The sequence below is a fragment of the Danio rerio genome, chromosome 17 (genome assembly GCF_052040795.2).
Source record: "Danio rerio strain M-AB ecotype USA chromosome 17, GRCz13ab, whole genome shotgun sequence".
Classification (NCBI taxonomy): domain Eukaryota; kingdom Metazoa; phylum Chordata; class Actinopteri; order Cypriniformes; family Danionidae; genus Danio; species Danio rerio.
The window spans coordinates 45,990,683-46,009,052 of record NC_141037.1 but is presented as its reverse complement, the minus strand read 5'-3'; the positions used below and the strand labels follow the sequence as shown (position 1 = coordinate 46,009,052).

General features: G+C 34.9%; 2 protein-coding genes across 4 annotated transcripts in view; one reads left to right on the top strand and one right to left on the bottom strand.

Annotated features, from left to right (window-relative positions):
* qpct (glutaminyl-peptide cyclotransferase) overlaps nucleotides 1–3,056 on the bottom strand; it is a 30,968-nt gene extending 27,912 nt beyond the window's left edge. The window contains exon 1 of the mRNA NM_001442679.1: nucleotides 2,917–3,056. Coding sequence (NP_001429608.1) covers nucleotides 2,917–3,012 — 96 coding nt within the window. The 5' untranslated portion in view covers nucleotides 3,013–3,056. The remainder of the gene's footprint in view (nucleotides 1–2,916) is intronic.
* Nucleotides 3,057–3,710: 654 nt separating this feature from the next.
* Nucleotides 3,711–18,370, top strand: part of mocs3 (molybdenum cofactor synthesis 3) — a 29,906-nt gene continuing 15,246 nt past the window's right edge. Inside the window, exons 1-6 of one of the 3 annotated variants that reach the window (NM_200127.2) lie at nucleotides 3,711–3,920; nucleotides 6,240–6,372; nucleotides 13,334–13,426; nucleotides 13,984–14,104; nucleotides 16,373–16,447; nucleotides 16,549–16,666. In NM_200127.2, coding sequence (NP_956421.2) covers nucleotides 3,828–3,920; nucleotides 6,240–6,372; nucleotides 13,334–13,426; nucleotides 13,984–14,104; nucleotides 16,373–16,447; nucleotides 16,549–16,666 — 633 coding nt within the window. In that variant the 5' untranslated portion in view covers nucleotides 3,711–3,827. Of the gene's footprint in view, nucleotides 3,921–6,239; nucleotides 6,373–13,333; nucleotides 13,427–13,983; nucleotides 14,105–16,372; nucleotides 16,452–16,548; nucleotides 16,667–18,370 lie in introns of all 3 variants that reach the window. The other 2 variants (XM_087288710.1, XM_087288711.1) reach the window with 2 other exon arrangements.

Below are 18,370 nucleotides of genomic sequence, written 5' to 3'. Positions count from 1 at the left end.
CTTTGTGTAGTTTTGATGTTGAGACTATAGGTTACATTGTAATGTTTAAGAGTGAAGGCTAAAATTAGAAGATCCTGAAGGTACTGTAAATATTCTGAAACCACAATTTCTATAACTATGGGTCATTTGCACTCAGTCTTGATGTTGATTTGAATCAGATGCCATTTTTAAAGTAATATAAGGCTAAGTAGATTGAAGAACCTAAGGTCAACTTTGCTTACAGTACAGCATTATACTACGACTCTTGAGTGTCCACTTAAAAATGCATACAAAAATGTCAAACATCTGTCTTTAAGTGTTGTCGGTTAAACACAGTCAGTTACAATGGAAGACTATAAACTACAGAAGTGTTTTGGGGAAACATTGTCATGGTAATTTTTTTTCATTAATTTTTCTTTTCTGCTCAGTGCCTTCATTAATCTGGGATCAACAAAGCCGAATGAACCGCCAACTTATCCAGCACATGTTCTATGCAGGGGGTGCCCTTCCAGCTGCAACCCATCACTGGGAAACATCCATACACACTCACTCACACACATACACTACAATTTAAACATATCCAATTCACCTATACCACATGTCTTTGCACTGTGGTGGAAACCGGAGCAACCGGAAAAAAAACCCACGCGAACACAGGAAGAACACGCAAACTCCACACAGAAATGCCAACTGACCCAGCTGTGAGGCAAACGTCCTACTCACTGTGCCACCACGTCACCTCATGTTAACATAATTCTGATAGTTGATTATAAACCATGAAATCTCAACCTCTTGAATGAAAATGAATAAAACATTATGTACTTATATGTACCTATAACAGGCATAGTAAACACAACTCTAAACTTTTCCCAAATCTGTATGAGTTGCTTTCTTCTGTTGAACACAAAACAAGTTTTAAAAAATGTGGAAACCTGTAACCTGATTTCCATTGTAAAAATACACCAAAAAAAAAAAAAAAAAAAAGTAAGCCAATGCTGCTGCTTCCAAACAATCTTCAATATAAAATGCTGTGTTTAACAGAAGAAAACTTGTGGCGGGTGAATGATGAATGTTTTTTTTTTTCAAAAGGGGCAGTCCGGGCAAAAAAATAGATAACATTAATTTGGTAATAATAGTGGCACAGAGTAGTTCAGTAGTTAGCTCACTGGTTGAGTCCAGGCTGGGCCAGGAAGCAATTCTGTGCGAATTTGCATGCTCTCCCCATGTTTGCATGGTTTTCCTTCTTGTGTGTCAATTAACTTTTTTAAAGTTAAGTTACAGTCCAGGTAATACATTTAGATTATTATAATTTATATTATTATAATAACTGTAGTTCTCAGAATGGAAAAGATTAGTTTGTCGGTTGAATACATCAAATCATTCTATTAATTAAAACAACTTGACACTTATGATTTTAAATACAATTAAAATGTATTCCTTTAAATTAATCTGTTATCTTCTTTATTAATGATGAATCATATTGTGATGCTTTTACTCGTAATGATTCACAATGAGGCTGAAATTTAGCATAATAGAATTACAAAATATGTAGACTTATTCTGTGACAGCTGTGGCAGTCAGAAAAACATGATTATACTCTAAATGCTGCAAGCAAACTACTAGTATGGGCTTGCTTGTAGGGAAATTATACACTGCATATGCCTAGAAGGATAATTATGTGTTCAAGCTTCACTTTACATGGCAACAGAAGGTTTCTGAAATGCCATTAAATAGAGGGAAACCAAGCTGAAGGAACTTCACAGAGGAGATAACATAGTCAAAAAGCTTTTGATTGTATTATCTTTTCTGAATAATGATATATTAACAGAAGCCACATAATCAAACTACATCTGTTTTCAACATGATATTGATCTTGTGTTGACAACTACATGTGATTTTGTTTAGCTTCAAAGTCCAAACATTTGTGTGCTGTGATTATTGATTCAGCATATGTTATTTATAGGGATGAAAAATAAGCCCAAATGAACCCAAATTTACTCAGTGTTTACTCACTCTCAATTGGTTGTAAACCATTTTGGGTAAACTATCCCTTTAATGAATGTAACTTTAATTAAAAACACAGCAAATAAAGACATCTGACAGACTAGATGTTTTAAACAATGTGTAGTCAGTTGATGAACAACATTTATTTTTAAGATTCAAAATATGCATCAAGTTGCAAACAACATTGAAACAAACAATGCATAACTGTATTATAAATGTATATTTTTCTACAGTCTAATTTGAGATTTTTAGTTTTATTATCACATGCTTCCTGAAAATATTAATGAAACAGTATAGCATAATAAATACAGTATACCACTGACTACAGATTGAAAACATTTTAAATAGGATTTGACAATCCATAAATATTAACATCCTCTGGTGAATCAATGATAGGGCTCCTGCTCCCATAGCAACCAGACAATTGAAAGACAGCCTGAGCAACATGAACTGAAGTCTAATGATGCAAAAGACCAGTTTAAGCCTACCTGTAAAGCCATGAAGCTAAGTAAACTCGCAATTTAAGCAATCAATAGCAATTTAAGTAATGAGTTCCACACTTTTAATGAATATTTAAAATAAAAAGATAACAAACAAATAAATAAATACATGAATGAATGAATGGATATGCGATTGAAACAATACACTTCATTATATATTGCTATATATTATGCATTAAAACAGACACATCCCTCATGGAATTCTTAAGAAATGTAAAGACATTCACAAGAAAAATAAAGAAAAATATTTCAATTATGACTAAAAATAGGCAGTTATACAATTCTAACGGCGGTTCATTCCGCTGTGGCGACCCCTGATAAATAAGGGACTATAAGCCGAAGGAATAAATGAATGAATGGAAATTATACTGTTGCTCATAAAAAAGCTTATAAATAGTACAAAAGCAAGCATAAGCAGTGTAAAGGGTAGTACCTTTTTCTCCTGCCAAGGAATAGTATCGCAGCTCGTCAGTGTTGTCAAGATGCCAATAAGAGCCAACAACCTCGAACTAAAGCTCATTTCTGCCATCTCCTCCTCCGCTCTGTCCGCACGACGGTCTCCTGTCGCAAGACAACTCACACGATCATGTGAGAGACCAATTTTCTAATCTTACTACGGCGAAGGGACCCATAATGATTATTAATTTCGGTCTGTGACGCTCGGCAAACTGATTTGTGGGAGCTCCGCAGCTGGCTTGACTCATGAATATTAACTATTAAACAGGACAGGAACGTTACCGTGTTACGTCAACGAGGCTTATTCATGAGTAAATAGAAACAAAAATATTCATGAGTAAATAGAAACAAATTCGAAACAAAGAGCCAGCTGTTAGCTGGCAAGAGATTTTTACCTTAAAAAATATTTAAAAAATTATTATATAATCTGCAAACACACACACAAAAAAAAAAACACACACAAGTTACAGCTTTTAATAATAACGCCAGCCATGGCCATATAATATCATTTTTTTTTACTCAAATCGATGAGTATTTCGCCTTAAAAAATACACAGAGCAGCATTTACTCAATAATACTATTATTTGATTTGTGTTTCGATATCTTTAATATTTCAGGTTACTGGGTACTTTAATAATCAACAGTATTTTTAAAATAATAATAAAAAAACATTGAGTATGTATTACCTCTTGGTGGCGCGCGTCTTAAAAGTGGTTCTGTTGTAGTCACGTAATGCGTGCTCGACACGTGGGCGCACACACGTTGAAATCAGGAAGTCTGCTGCAGTGTGATTTCCAGTTGTGCAGTGTTTTCTTGTCCCTACACTCATAGTTCTAGGCGTTATTGTATCATACGTTTAATAATTTGATATCGAGGTAATTGTTCGTTATGGATGATACAATTGTAAGTTTGAAATCACAGCTGTTGGAAAGAGAGCGAGAGGTTGCAACTTTAAAGAAGAAACTTGATCAAATTGAAAAGGTCTGCAGTCTAAATTACGTTCATTTATTTATTATTATATTTTTAAATATTTATGTAATATAATAACATTACATTAAATCACATTTTAGTCTGTGTTCTTTTAGACGTCTGTTTTGTGATTCAAAAATGAAATACTAAAGGGTTAGTAAACCCTAAATAATAATAATAAAAAAAAAATATTAATTGCTCACCCTCATTTCTTTTCAAAGATGTTTTAGATAAAATCCGAGAGATTCCTTATTCTCTATAAACAGCATTGTGGCAAAGGGAATTTTATATTCACTGTTTCAGACTTTCTGCTTAATATAACTTAAGGAATGTAATTTTTGCCAATTTTAAATAGGGAAATCATAGAAGCAGCCAGCGACTATCAAAGTACAACATTGTTCACTTTCAATACAAAGAGCCTAATGTTTTAAGGTCATACTTGCACGCAATTTTACTCAAATCCAATATTCAAAGTAGTGTCAGAAGTTACTGTTCAAAAATTAACATAATGTACGAATATAAAACCAACTTTACCTCAAAATAGACAGTAATTGTCCCAAGATGCCCAAAGGAAAAAGAAAATCCTCAAAATAAAGTTGAATAGAGTCATATATATATATTTTTTTATGTGTGCATCAAAGTATACTCATAGCTTGATAATATTCCAATTGAGCCACTTAAGTCTTATGGACATTGATCAACTCAGGAAACTTGTTGTTTATAGAGGATGAGATAGCTCTCAGTTTTTATCTAAAATATACAAATTTGAATAAATTAAAACAAATTTAAATTTGTGAATAATTAATAACATAATATAACTTTTTCAGTGAAATAACTTTTAAAAATGCTGTTTTTTACTCTCATCTTCAATACTGCTATTAATATTTACATGAAAAAAGTTTAAAAGAATAGATTATAGGACAGCTCAAAAAAGGTCTAGAAATGTTCAAAGCTGAAAACTTTTAATGGGTATTAGAATTAAAGGATATAAGCTGGGAATTTCCTCATAATTTATATAGCTTATAACACGGAATGTAATTGTATATAGTTAGAATAAATCTTTTATTAAAAAATGTATATATATATATATATATATATATATATATATATATATATATATATATATATATATATATATATATATATATATATTTTTTTTTTTTTTTTCTTGTTGTACCTGTTGTTTTTCAAATGTTCCTCCATATTTAGTTCCCTAAATAAAGCCTTTGTCCATCCTGTCACCTTGTTTTCCAGTCATGTTCAACTTTTATGAAAATAAACAAACTATTTATAACCTCCGCAAAAAAAAATAAATAAATAAAAATAAATCTTGTAGTATAAATTGTGTTATAAAACAACCATATTTAATCATCATAACATATGATCAAAGAAATGGGTTTCCCTTAGCAAAGTGTAGCCATATTTCTGCATTTGACTCATTTGACTGCATTCAAGTACAGTAGGTTTTAAAAGTACTTTAGTAGATACAGTTAATCCAGAAATTAATACCCCTACGGTATAAATAATTTCAGGCTTGACTGTACATTTTTTAAATGGTTATAAAGTTCAAGTAGCAATTAACAAAATGCGTTCATACTCTAGCTAGCCAACCGGTAAATTAGAAATGCTAATTCTAAGCTAGCTAAAGCTATGATGATTCAAGCCAATTTTTTGTTATCATACAGCAGTGCAGTACTTGTCAAAAGTGTGGACACATTACCATTTTTTATATTTGTAAAGAAGTCTGCAGAAGGGCATAGAACATATGCCGGAATAGTTGGTGTTTCATTCTGTAGTGGCAACCCCTGATAAATTAGGGGCTTAGCGAAAGAAAATTAATGAATGAATATTTCAGAATATTACTGTTTCATTTTTGTCATTCTTGATGGATTTTAAAGATGAGTATAAGAGGTTTATTTAAAAAACGGTATGTGTCCAAATGGTATCGTGAGTATACTAGGTAAAAGTGTGTTATAGCACTGCATTTGCTTATTTGAAAATTATGTTTACTATTCCAAAATAGTTGAATTGTTTCAACTATGTTTTATTGGCATAAGTGTTGCATTGCAAATAACTATGAAAAGGCGACAGCACCCAAAGCTCCAAAATTATTAAATTTGTCAAAAAAAATCTATATCATAAAATGTTGTATTGCACATCATAAGTGTTTTTTTGCATGGTATTTGTATGACATTACATCTTTATGAATAGAAATGCACCAGTCTCAATGGATGCTACAGATGATTATGGTCATAAACAGAAGACCTTTTATAAAAATGAGCACTTTTTTGTCTGAAAAGTGAAAGTGTACTTTGTTTCCTTTTTTTGCAGGGAAACTCAACATTACCAGAGTTACAGGAGAAAGTAACTAGTCTTTCACCACTGAGATTAAACACATCGCTGAACAATGATGACATCATGAGATACAGCAGGCAGCTTCTCCTGCCAGAACTGGGTGTTAAAGGTTAAACACTTAAACACTGGCTTTAAATTGCTCGTATTTTGCACTTTTTTACAAAATGTAAAATGAGTCTTTGGTGTTTCCTCTCCAGCATGTTTCTGTAAAGTTGTCTGTTGAAAATGTCAATTCGTAGGTCAGAGGGAATTTTAGCTGTTTTGTGCCTGTGCTTTTAAATGCAAATGATCTGGTTCTGTTCAGAAGAATTCTCAGCATCAAATGTCAGATAAACACAGCACAATGACAGACAGCAACTCAGACATTGATGAAGCAAGGACCCAGTCACTTATACCAAAGTTATGATTGAACCAGGAAGTTTCCAAACAGTTATTTTATATAGGTGATGTAGAGTGTCTTGAGCCTTTCAGCAATGATGATTGAGCCACACACAAATGCTGTTCACTGTGTGCTATTAAGATACACACTTATAATGTGTTTTGCTGTTTTTGCACATGTGCTCATGGAACATGTGAAAGGACCACCATACAATTAACCAAGCCTATATTTTGTAATGATATGGAACAAAATCAATGCCAAAAGTCTTGAATTAAAAAGCTTGTTAAATAGCACAAACTGAAAAAAATAATACACCGTATTAACAAGTTCTTGCATTTTAATGACTTGAATTCCAGGGTTTGTATTTTTAGGTCCTGAAATTTAACATAGCTGTTTATTTAAGCTGTGAATATTTCAATGAAAAATATTTCAAACACGTTTTCATACTTAAAACTTCAACAATTCATATTCAATTTTCAGATTTCACTTACAAAATATTCAATACACTTTAAAATACGATGTATAATATTCAAAGGGTAATTTCAGTTAATTTTATTTCAGTTCAAATATTCGCTTCCATAAATTCAGTGGTTCAAATTCGACTGTTAAAATTCAACATTACATCCGGGAACTGCAGGAGAAGCAATAGATTGCAGATTGAAGATCGCCAGTTGCTCTAGCTTTCACCAGCAGGTAGAGATGGAATAATGTAAGATTTTTACCCCCGTAAACAGGTGAGAAAAAAGCTAATAAAGGCACAAAAGTAGAATTTAATATTAATAGCAATGCCTTGGACATTATAAATAATAAAAAGTATGAGTAAAATGATTAAATGAGGTTTTAGTCATCTATATTTGCCCTTATGTAACGGAAGCCAGCTGGTGATCGCGTAAATCTCACTCCTCGGATCCAGCGACAGACGTTGTTCTGCAATCTTTAGCATCCTCGGAGCATTTGACTCCCATACCGGCTCGCTCCCTGCTCGGACCGGTGCGGTTACTTGCACATAAACCGTCTTTTGATGAATATGATGTTACACATTCTCTATCTTTATTAACTCATTCTTCCATAGACGTGAAGTATTATATTGACAGCTAAAGAATATAAACGTAAGAAAAACAGGAGAGGAAATATTATAATAATAATACAAAATAGGTAAACATTGCCAGGGCTAAGAACAATAACGAACAAAGATATTCAAAACCAGAGAGATTTTATGAGTATGTCACACAAAACAGTTTACTTGGAACTGGTAAACAGAGAGTTCAGGTATGATTTAAGGTTGGTTATGGATGGGATGTGTAATTTAAAATAATTTAACATAACATGCGAATGCATTAAAGGAGCGTCTTCAGTTATTATTTAAACGCAGCTATGTCAGGATTGGGATAGGTTATATAATTTCATTATTTAAATTGTTATTATGATTGTTAATATTATTATTTTATGACATTTATTTGGGCTATTGCGCTTAAATAAGTCATCCGTGATTCTAAATTAATATTTCTATTTATCCTTTTTAGCTATCACTTTGCTATCGTCTTTCTCTTCTTTTTTCAAATTTTTGGGATTCTGCCACGGTTAAACGTTTGCAAAATGTCTTTCGTTTGTCCAGAATAATTGTTCTTCCTCTAAAATAGAGACTCAGCGGAAGGAAAATGAATGAATTGATAAATGAATTAAATGATTGACGTTTTTATGCCTGTGCTCGCGGCCAATCGTTCGCAACAAAATCGAACGATTGGCCGCGAGCTCCGGTGGCCAGTCAGAGCCAGCGCCCCACAGCAAACTGATTAAGAGATGCTGGATGGCTGCCAATATATGATAGGGTTTCTTCCGAAGTTTCAGATGATATCTGGGCTTGTGCATAATAATATAAAGTGAAAGTGAAAGTCATGACATTTGGCCAAGCATAAGAATAGCCTACAAGAGTGTTTCCATTATCATATTAATCATGATATGTCATGCTTGGGCTTATATGAATAACACCTCGCTGTTTACCATTTCCGAAAGTGGAGCTGACATCGGCGCAAAATGTTGCTTGTATAATTGTAAAAAGAGTGATGAATATAAATGGCTTTCTTTTATCTGTCATTTCTGATAATATAATTAATTTAACTAGTGTGAGCTTATGAGTATCCAACACTCATTTAGCAAAAATGCATCCAGAATCCTAAACCATTAACTTTAAGCAAAAATTATGATTTTATAGACTACTGATTTTTTTTTAAAACGAAAAAAAAAAGAAACTATTAGCTACCCTAGCAATTGTTTATTTAAATATGATCATCTCAAAATATAAATTAAAAACATAATGGTTTGACTTTGTGAAATCATAAAACACACTTGCAGAATAGAGTTTATTAAATAAATGAGCAAATACATTCTTTCCAGTAGATGGCGATTAAAGCTCAGTAATAACCCCATGATGATGAACACTGAGCTGCTTTGCAGGAACCCCTCAACCATGCATGTCAAACCACGCATTCTAAACATTAATCTTATGAAACTAGCTGAAGTGACAACTATATTAAATTTAAACCAGTTTAATTAAGTTTATATGTTTAATAACTGCAAAAAAGATCAACATTGCTAATCATAAAATACAAGGTCGCTGAAACGTTATTAGACTACAATAAAAACTGTTTTTAATTACGGTTTTCTCATTTAAAACTGAAAACAAATTAAAGTCAGTTATAACTGCCTATTATCAAACCACAGGCAACTCATTTTATTACTTATCATTGGCTGCGACATTGCCACTTTTGCGTTAATAGGCTACCTTTTTGTCGCCTATGGGCTACATAACAATAAAACAGTAATGTGGATAAACTAAGACATTTTGCAAATGTTTAACCCTGGCAGAACCCCAAAAATTAGAAAAAAGAAGAGAAAGACAGGCATATATAACCTGACATAGCTGCGTTTAAACAGCACAAACATTACTCCTTATAGTAGTTATGCCATATTAGACGGTTCTGTATGAATAACTGAAGACGCTCCTTTAATGCATTCGCATGTTATGTTAAATTATTTTAAATTACACATCCCATCCATAACCAACCTTAAATCATACCTGAGCTCTCTGTTTACCAGTTCCAAGTAAACTGTTTTGTGTGACATTCTCATAAAATCTCTCTGGTTTTGAATATCTTTGTTTGGAATTGTTCTTAGCCCTGGCAATGTTTATCTATTTTGTATTATTATTATAATATTTCCTCTCCTGTTTCTCTTACGTTTATTTTCTTTAGCTGTCAATATAATACTTCATGTCTATGGAAGAATGAGTTAATAAAGATAGAGAATGTGTAACATCATATTCATCAAAAGACGGTTTATGTGCAAGTAACTGCACCGGTCCGAGCAGGGAGCGAGCCGGCATGGGAGTCAAATACTCCGAGAATGCTAAAGATTGCAAAACAACGTCTGTCGCTAGATCCGAGGAGTGAGATTTACGCGATCACCAGCTGGCTTCCGTTACATAAGGGCAAATATAGATGACTAAAACCTCATTTAATCATTTTACTCATACTTTTTATTATTTATAATGTCCAAGGCATTGCTATTTATATTGAATTCTATTTTTTTTGCCTTTATTAGCTTTTTTCTCACCTGTTTACTGGGTTAAAAAATCTTACATTATTCCATCTCTACCTGCTGGTGAAAGCTAGAGCAGCTGGCGTTCTTCAATCTGCAATCTATTGCTTCTCCTGCAGTTCCCGGATGTAATGTTGAATTTTAACAGTCGAATTTGAACCACTGAATTTATGGAAGCGAATATTTGAACTGAAATAAAATGAACTGAAATTACCCTTTGAAAATTATACATCGTATTTTAAAGGGTATTGAATATTTTGTAAGTGAAATCTGAAAATTGAATATGAATTGTTGAAGTTTTAAGTATGAAAACGTGTTTGAAATATTTTTCATTGAAATATTCACAGCTTAAATAAACAGCTATGTTAAATTTCAGGACCTAAAAATACAAACCCTGGAATTCAAGTCATTAAAATGCAAGAACTTGTTAATAAGGTGTATTATTTTTTTCAGTTTGTGCTATTCAACAAGCTTTTTAATTCAAGACTTTTGGCATTGATTTTGTTCCATATAATGATATCTATTATAGCTACTGTCCAAAAAAACATGATTTAACTTCCCCAACTGGGACTTCACTATGCTGACTGACACTGGTGCTATGCGGCTGTGGTAATTCGAGTGATTATGATTTGCATAGCAATTTACTTGATTTGTATGAGAGTTAGATCAAAATTTGGTAAAAAATGCAAGTGTACCAATTTTAATAAAATAGGTAATACGCACATGTCAAAAGTGGGCCAGTTTAACTGCAGTGCTACATCATGGTAAGCTTGGCCTTAAAATTGCTGGGCTTTGGATTCTGATTTAATTTTAGACTGTTAAAAAAGACTTGATGTGTTTATACAACTCTATGGCTGTGTACACAATGTTCCTACACACATTTCTGTCCAAATAGCTTTAAAAAGTTGATCTTGCGTGATCAGTGCCCTTTAAAAGTGCACTAAACAATTTCTTTTTTGTTGTTATTTGTTAAAACTAGTGTTGTCATTATACAGAATTTCGGTACCAATCAGTACTGAAATTTTAAAAACGTCCATTTCCGGCTTACTTTTAAAGTGCCACGAAATCCCCCTGTTTTAGCGAGGTGTTTTTACACCTCTAGTTTGGAAAAAGGCAGTAAAGTGGGTGTTTCCAGCTCTGTTTAGGTGGGGGTGTCGTGAGGGAAAGAGGGAAGGTGCATAAACATTTGCATAAAACATTGCACAGAGGCAAAACAAACACACAAACGCAGATGAGTAAGGCAGTGACTGCATTTACATGTACATCAGTAATCAAATTATTTGCCAAATTATTAAATGGTGGACTTTAACTGCAGTTTGGCACTTTCATTCAGGGACATTTCATGCATGGCCCCTGTGACAAACGAGATATTTGATTCAAGGAACTGCTGGAAGAGTTTAATTTTAATGTAATGTTTGATACCACACAGCGAATGGGAGAATTTCTCTGTAACTTAGATGCACTCGCTAGGTAGCGTCAGAAAGTCGTGTGTGTATAGATATTCCTGTCACACAATGCAACAAAAATCCTACACGATGGTAATAGTTTGATTAAGGTGTTTACATGTTTACACTCGGAGAGTAGCATTTACAGTGTATCTTTCAGTCCATAATGTTTTAGTGTATTAACGTACTGTAAACCTAACTTAGAAATAATTTTGACTAAAGTATGTCTTTAAACACTGAAAGAGTACTGAGGATGATATGAGCTAACTCTACCATCTGAATAAATAAAGACCACTGATTGCTTACTTATCAAATATGTAGAGACAGGAAAATAAACATCAACTGGAACTGCGTCTTTTTTTAAAAGACGTGTGGCAAATCCAGATTTCATTTCCAGATGCGAAAAGCTCTCGGGTAAAAAATGTTCCTTACAAAGTTATTTCTGCCATGTCGTGTGCACTGTAATCCACACGTGAGTCCAGCTGCGCTCTCATAGTGGGAAATAAAATCAAAACCTTCGTTGCAGCAAATTTATAAACGCAACACTTGATGAGCCAAGCAATTCTTCTTTTTCCACTGGTTTTGGCAACACAATGTGTCGTCTCTCTTCTGTCTGAACACTGTAACAGGTAAAAACTGTCTTCAAAGCTATCATGCATATTAATAAAGTTGCACCGCACACACTCACTGATTGGTTTGAACCTAGTCTTTCTCATGAATTAATGCTGTACACTCAGAGACATCACGATGCACTCGCTAGTACAGACATCCAGTCTACACGCTGGATTACACACAAGGATCTAATCAGCGTGACCCAGCTTAAAAAAATTTGTTTCAAACCGGAAGAACGAATTTGCTTGAAATAACGCAAAAAACACCAATTTTTACTTTTTTGTGAAATATATGTGTCCTAATATTGTTTACAGCAGCGTGGGACAAATATATGACTGTCAACAGTTCAAAAATGTGTTTTGGTGTTTCATGACCTTTTAAGCGTTGTTGAGTGCGTTCTGAAACATTGCTGATTTACCATTGTGTTCACATGCTCAACAAAAATGACTGTGATTGGCCGTGAAGCTCATTAGTTCACCACTGTAACACAGATACAGAGACACTTGAACAGTTTAAAGCCATGAAAATCTGTTGATCTATCAGTGGATTACTTGAATGTTAGCTCATAAACAAACCAGCTGATCTTTGCCGCTTTAAACAGCTCCAGCATCTGTATCTGTGTTTGCACTTAGTAAACAACGGTGATGACCTTCACGACCAATCACAGTCATTTCTGTTGAGCATGTGAACACAATGGTAAATCAGGGGTGTTTAAGAACGCGCTCAACAGCGTTTAAAAAGTGAGAGGCAAAGTGAAATGCGAATTTTTGAAATTCCAGTACCTATTGGTACCGAAATTCAGTATCGTGACTACACAAAAAAAAAACTGTTATATTTAAAGCACAAAAGAAACACACCCATAATCCAACAGGACGACACCCCGTTTTAATAGCTCCATCATCATGACTAGACACACTATTGGCTGCAAGTGTGTTTTGGGTGTCAGTCTGACACCGGTCTTGCACAAAAGCATTTAAAGTGCACTTTTAACCTTTATTCTGTATGTTTTTTCCTAACCTTTTTTATTTTCTCCACAGGGCAGATTGCAATTAGTAATATATCTGTTCTTGTTGTGGGATGTGGAGGATTAGGCTGTCCTCTTGCACAGTATCTTGCTGCAGCTGGAATAGGTAAAGTAGTTGGTAAACATAAAAGTATGTTTTACTGGTAGTCAGTGGCAGTAAAAAAGTATGTAGATAAATTATTCATAGTTCTTTTAACCTTTTAATTATCTTTTACATTTTAAATACTTTCATTTTTCATATTTTAAGATATTTGTCTGCTACTGTGCATCACGGTGTATGTAAAAAGCTCTGTATACACATTTTGGACCCGCATAGGTTCATATGCCAATCATAACATCATAAATAAAAAAATAAAAAATAAAAAAAAAACTGCGCTATTGACTTAAGACCAACTTTTCATTGATCAATGGCACAGCAACACAAACAATGTGCCTTAATCTACCTCCTTTTCAGACCTTTTTGTTCAATGGTAGTGTCTAACAATCAAATGATGCATTTAATAAAGATGTGATAGTAGTTCTGTTTAATTTAAAAGAAAAACATATAAAACTAGTTACAAAAAGGTTAACTGTCTAAATGCTTAAAATAGAAGCAATGCAGACTGAATCTGTGGTTTGTGATGCATACAGTGAAACAATTTGTCGTTGTTAATGTGTATTTAGGACGCTTGGGTTTGTTGGACTATGATGTGGTGGAACTGAGTAACCTGCACAGACAGGTGCTTCACACAGAACTTACTCAAGGTCAGCCAAAAGCATTGTCTGCCGCTCAGGCCATTAGCAGGTATTGTCTCACTCCCTCGTAAAATATTTTAAAAGGGATAGTTCACTCAATAAAAGAAAATACAGATAATTTACCCTCAGATCATCCAATATGTCTTCTGTAGAACCCTAAAAAAGATTTTTAGCTGAATCAATAGTCCTTTGTGATTCACTATAATAAAGTCAAAATGGGGGCCGCCATTTTAAACAGCGATGCGGTGCTGTGGTGGGAAGAAACCTGGAAGTACGGCATGAGTCACACAGGAATGTTCTGTAAGAGAAAGTGACACAAATTTATAATTTCACCACCTTCAGAGTGACCTGAAGGTCCGTTCTGAACAGAGGTCGCGTTAGACTTTGTCATTGTCCGTTATTTTGACGGAGAGTGTTGTAAAAATTCTGTCATAACCTACCTATTATTGACCGTCAATTAATTTGCATATTTTCTAATCGCTTTTTTCATTCATATTGGAATAATGAACTTGCACGAAGAGCATATAGGCTAAATTATTCATTTATTTATTTGACAAATGAACAAAAACTCATATCTGCCTTAATTCATATCTTCCTCCTGCGTCGACCTGAACTGGGTGCTTGCCTGTCCGTAATCAAATGCATCAAGAGAAACTGATGCAGAGGCAGTTGTCATTAAATTCTGTGCCTGCCTCGGAAAGTGGACTTTTCGTGACAGTTTTGTTGCCAGAAGCGTCCCGGACTCTACAGACCGTCTCGGGCCATAAGGTTAACAGGAATCAGGCCAGTGCTTTACAGCCGCATCACAAACGCATGTGCGGGAGCGAGCTATGAGCCATACTCGGTATGGTACCGATGCTGAGTCGTAGCCGGAGGCGCCGAAGGGCTTACTACCTGCTATCTGTGTAGCGCCTCTTCAGCCAGAGTTTTGTAGTTAGGAAACATTTCTCCTAAGGAAGTGATCAGAAGCTTGCTGGATTTTCTAATTGTGGGATTTCCCGGTCTTGCAAGCACTCGTTTCACCAGGAAAAAATACTGCAGCATGCGCTCCTTCAGCACCAGGGCCGTGGCTTCACCCCTCTGCGATCACCTTCAAATTTTTCCATCACTGCTGAAAAAAATCCGTCAATGACGGAAAATATTCGGCTAACGTGACCTCCGGTTCTAAATGGATAGTAAAAATAAAAAGGGATATTGGAGTTAAAGGAAATGGCACTACTTAGCTAACATTTTCTTTCCCAAACACACTATTTAGATGCCATTCATAAAACTCAAGTTAATTAACTATTTCACTATATTAGACTTGTCACGATACAAAATTTTGGTACTGAAATGTAAAAAAAAAAAAACATCAATTTCCCATTAACATTTAAGGCACTGTTTATGGTGTTCTTAAAAAGCGCTGATTTGCCATTGTGTTCACATGCTCAACAGAAATGACTGTGATTGGCCGTGAAGGTCATCACAGTTCACCACACTTCACCGATGTTTACTGAGTGCAAACACAGACGAGCGATCCGCTGATCAATCGACTGATCTTCACGGCTTTAAAACGCTCCAATGTAGGTCTATGTGTGTTTTCATTTCATGAAGAGTGGTGAACTGATGATCACAGCCAATCACAGTAATTTCTGATGAGCACTGTTGAATAGAATGACAAATCAGCTGTGTTTATGAGTGCACTCAACGTCGCTTAAATGTTTGTGGGAAATGAAGGTTTTTAAAAATTCAGTACCGGTACAACTATATTACAGACAACACGGGGGTGTGCCATAGAGGACATTTAAGTGTTTTATCGCTCACCAGGATACATGGTCTGAAGCTAAGAAGCGTCCCCAAGGTGTTTACCTAGTGTGATGAATTGAAAAGTGTATTATTTGTAAAGCAATTGTGATGTTATTTAATGCATAATAAGCTTTTAACTGTTTAAATTAAGCTTAACTTAATCATGTTAAAGTGATGTTTACACCATTTCTGCATTTTGAAATCACAGCAACAGCTGGAGGTTTGTAGTCAACAGCATGTTGTTGCAATGTTTACAGTGCTGATCCTATACTTCCGGTTTTCTTTCCACCGCAGCCTCGCTTTCGTGTTTTAAAATCGCTGTCGTGTGAAATAAGCGTATTGACTTGAGTTAGACAAATCACCAAATGTTATATGAATCACCAAGGCCTACGGATTCAGCTACTGAAAAAAAATCAACATTTTTCATGGCCTGAGTATGACTAAATTAACTAAACTGCTATATATTTTTGGGTGAACTATCTCTTTAAGACACAGGTGAATAGATGAGAGTTGACTAGCTGTTCTCTTCCAGAATGAACTCCACTGTACAGTGTGTTCCCTATCACCTCCAGCTGTCCAGAGAGAATGCCATACAACTCATCCAACAGTATCCACTCTGGTTAATTGCTGATGAGTGTTAATTTACTTTCTACAGTTTTGTGTTTAGTGCAAGTTTGACTTCTTTGTCTCCTTGACTGTTCGTCTTATGTATGACATTGTGGCAGACTGTTCAGACAATGTTCCCACACGGTACCTCGTGAATGATGCCTGTGTTCTGACCAGCAGGCCTTTAGTGTCAGCAAGTGCCTTACGAATGGAAGGACAGGTGAGAGATCTCTTCATTATCTTTATCATAGCTGCAGCCAGCGAAATCTCTACTGGCTCTTGCAGGGTTCATTTAAAGTTGTAGATTTAATTTAAGGTCCTAGTAATTTTAAAGTGTCAGATGCTTTAAACACAGTGCAGCACTACTTTTTCATCCAGCGTGCAACCGACATTAGAATAACTAAAGGAGGCAGAAAGGGTGTCATTATTATGATGTATAGATACTGATTACAACAGAATTGTTTGTAACCATTACTGCACTTTACAGGTGAGTAAAGGCACGTGCCTTGAGCAACTGCACGTGTTGAAGTCGAATGAAGCATTGTGAACATGAACTGCTTGTTTTAAAGTTAGTTTTGTGGCTCTGAACTAAAAGCAATTCCAGAGTCCAAACATTGGTAATTTATTTATTATTAGCCTCCTGTGAAATTTCAATTCGTTTACAAATATTTTCCTAGGGATGTTTAATAGAGCGAAAACATTTTTCACGGTGAACTTACATTTAGCAGACACCCTTATGCAAAGTGACCTATTATACAAAGTGTTAACAGACAAAACAAAGAATAATTAGAAATCTCCTCCCCCCTCAGTGAGCTGCCCAAGGAGCAGTTGGGGATTTTGGTGCCTTGCTCAAGGGAAGTATTGATGTATCTCAAGTATGGTATTGAGGGAGGAGGAGAGTTCTGGTTATTCACTCCCCCCACAGTGTTTCCAGTTATAATTTTTTTCTGGTAAAAGTATTTTTCTTTTAATTTGACTAGAATAAAATCTGTTTATATATATATATATTTAAATTTATTTTGTGTGTATATAGTGTTTCACAGGAATAGTTAGGGTGTACCATTTTTATGCAGAGTGATCTTCAGTGTCTTCAGAATCAGCGATTCCCAAAATCAGATCAGATCGTGCAGTTCCTAAAGGTTGTCACAAGACTTGCTTTTGGACTTAAATATTTTCTTTTTATGTTTTTAAAGGTGCAGTGGGTGATCTGCCAAAATGCTATCCGTTAGCAAAATAGCTTTGAAAACACAGTCCCTTCTCCGCCATCCAAAGCCACACCTCCTAAAACATGAATGCGCACTATGAAGATGACAGTAGACAATTTACTAGATCATGTTATTAGAGACATTTAGAAAAACTTAGACAGTTAGACAACTTTATAATACTACAATTTCGAATAAAAATCTATAATTTCTAGCAAATTTCTTGATCATCTGCAAGAATGAACTGAAGTAAAAGTAATGCTCTATGGTGTGGTTAAGCTACTAATCGTCCTATGCTCCCGGGTAATTTGCAGTTAGGCAAAATGGGTTACAAAAATCTAGGGTTTTTTTTTAGGCACTGATGGTTTTATAAAACAAAATTGGGTGGGGCTTGTGGTGAAAGTGTGTGCGAGGTTGTCTCGCTTGAGATGGTTGCTACCCCAGCTTTCCTATAGGAGGAGAGTATCGATATGCAACAACTTGGTGGCCTCAATTCTTTGGCATATATTGAGGATTTTAGAGCGCCCCAAGTACCTGGTGGCAAGTATCCAAAAACAACTCATTTTTGACCAGACTTTTTCTGGTCAGGACAACACTGGCTGAGTGGCATCAGTTTTATACTTGCCTATCCAGGAAGGTGGACAAGGACTTGCGGATATTGGATCCAGAGTTGAAGCCTTTAGACTTCAGACGGCTTAGAGGTTGCTTTATAGGAAGGACGT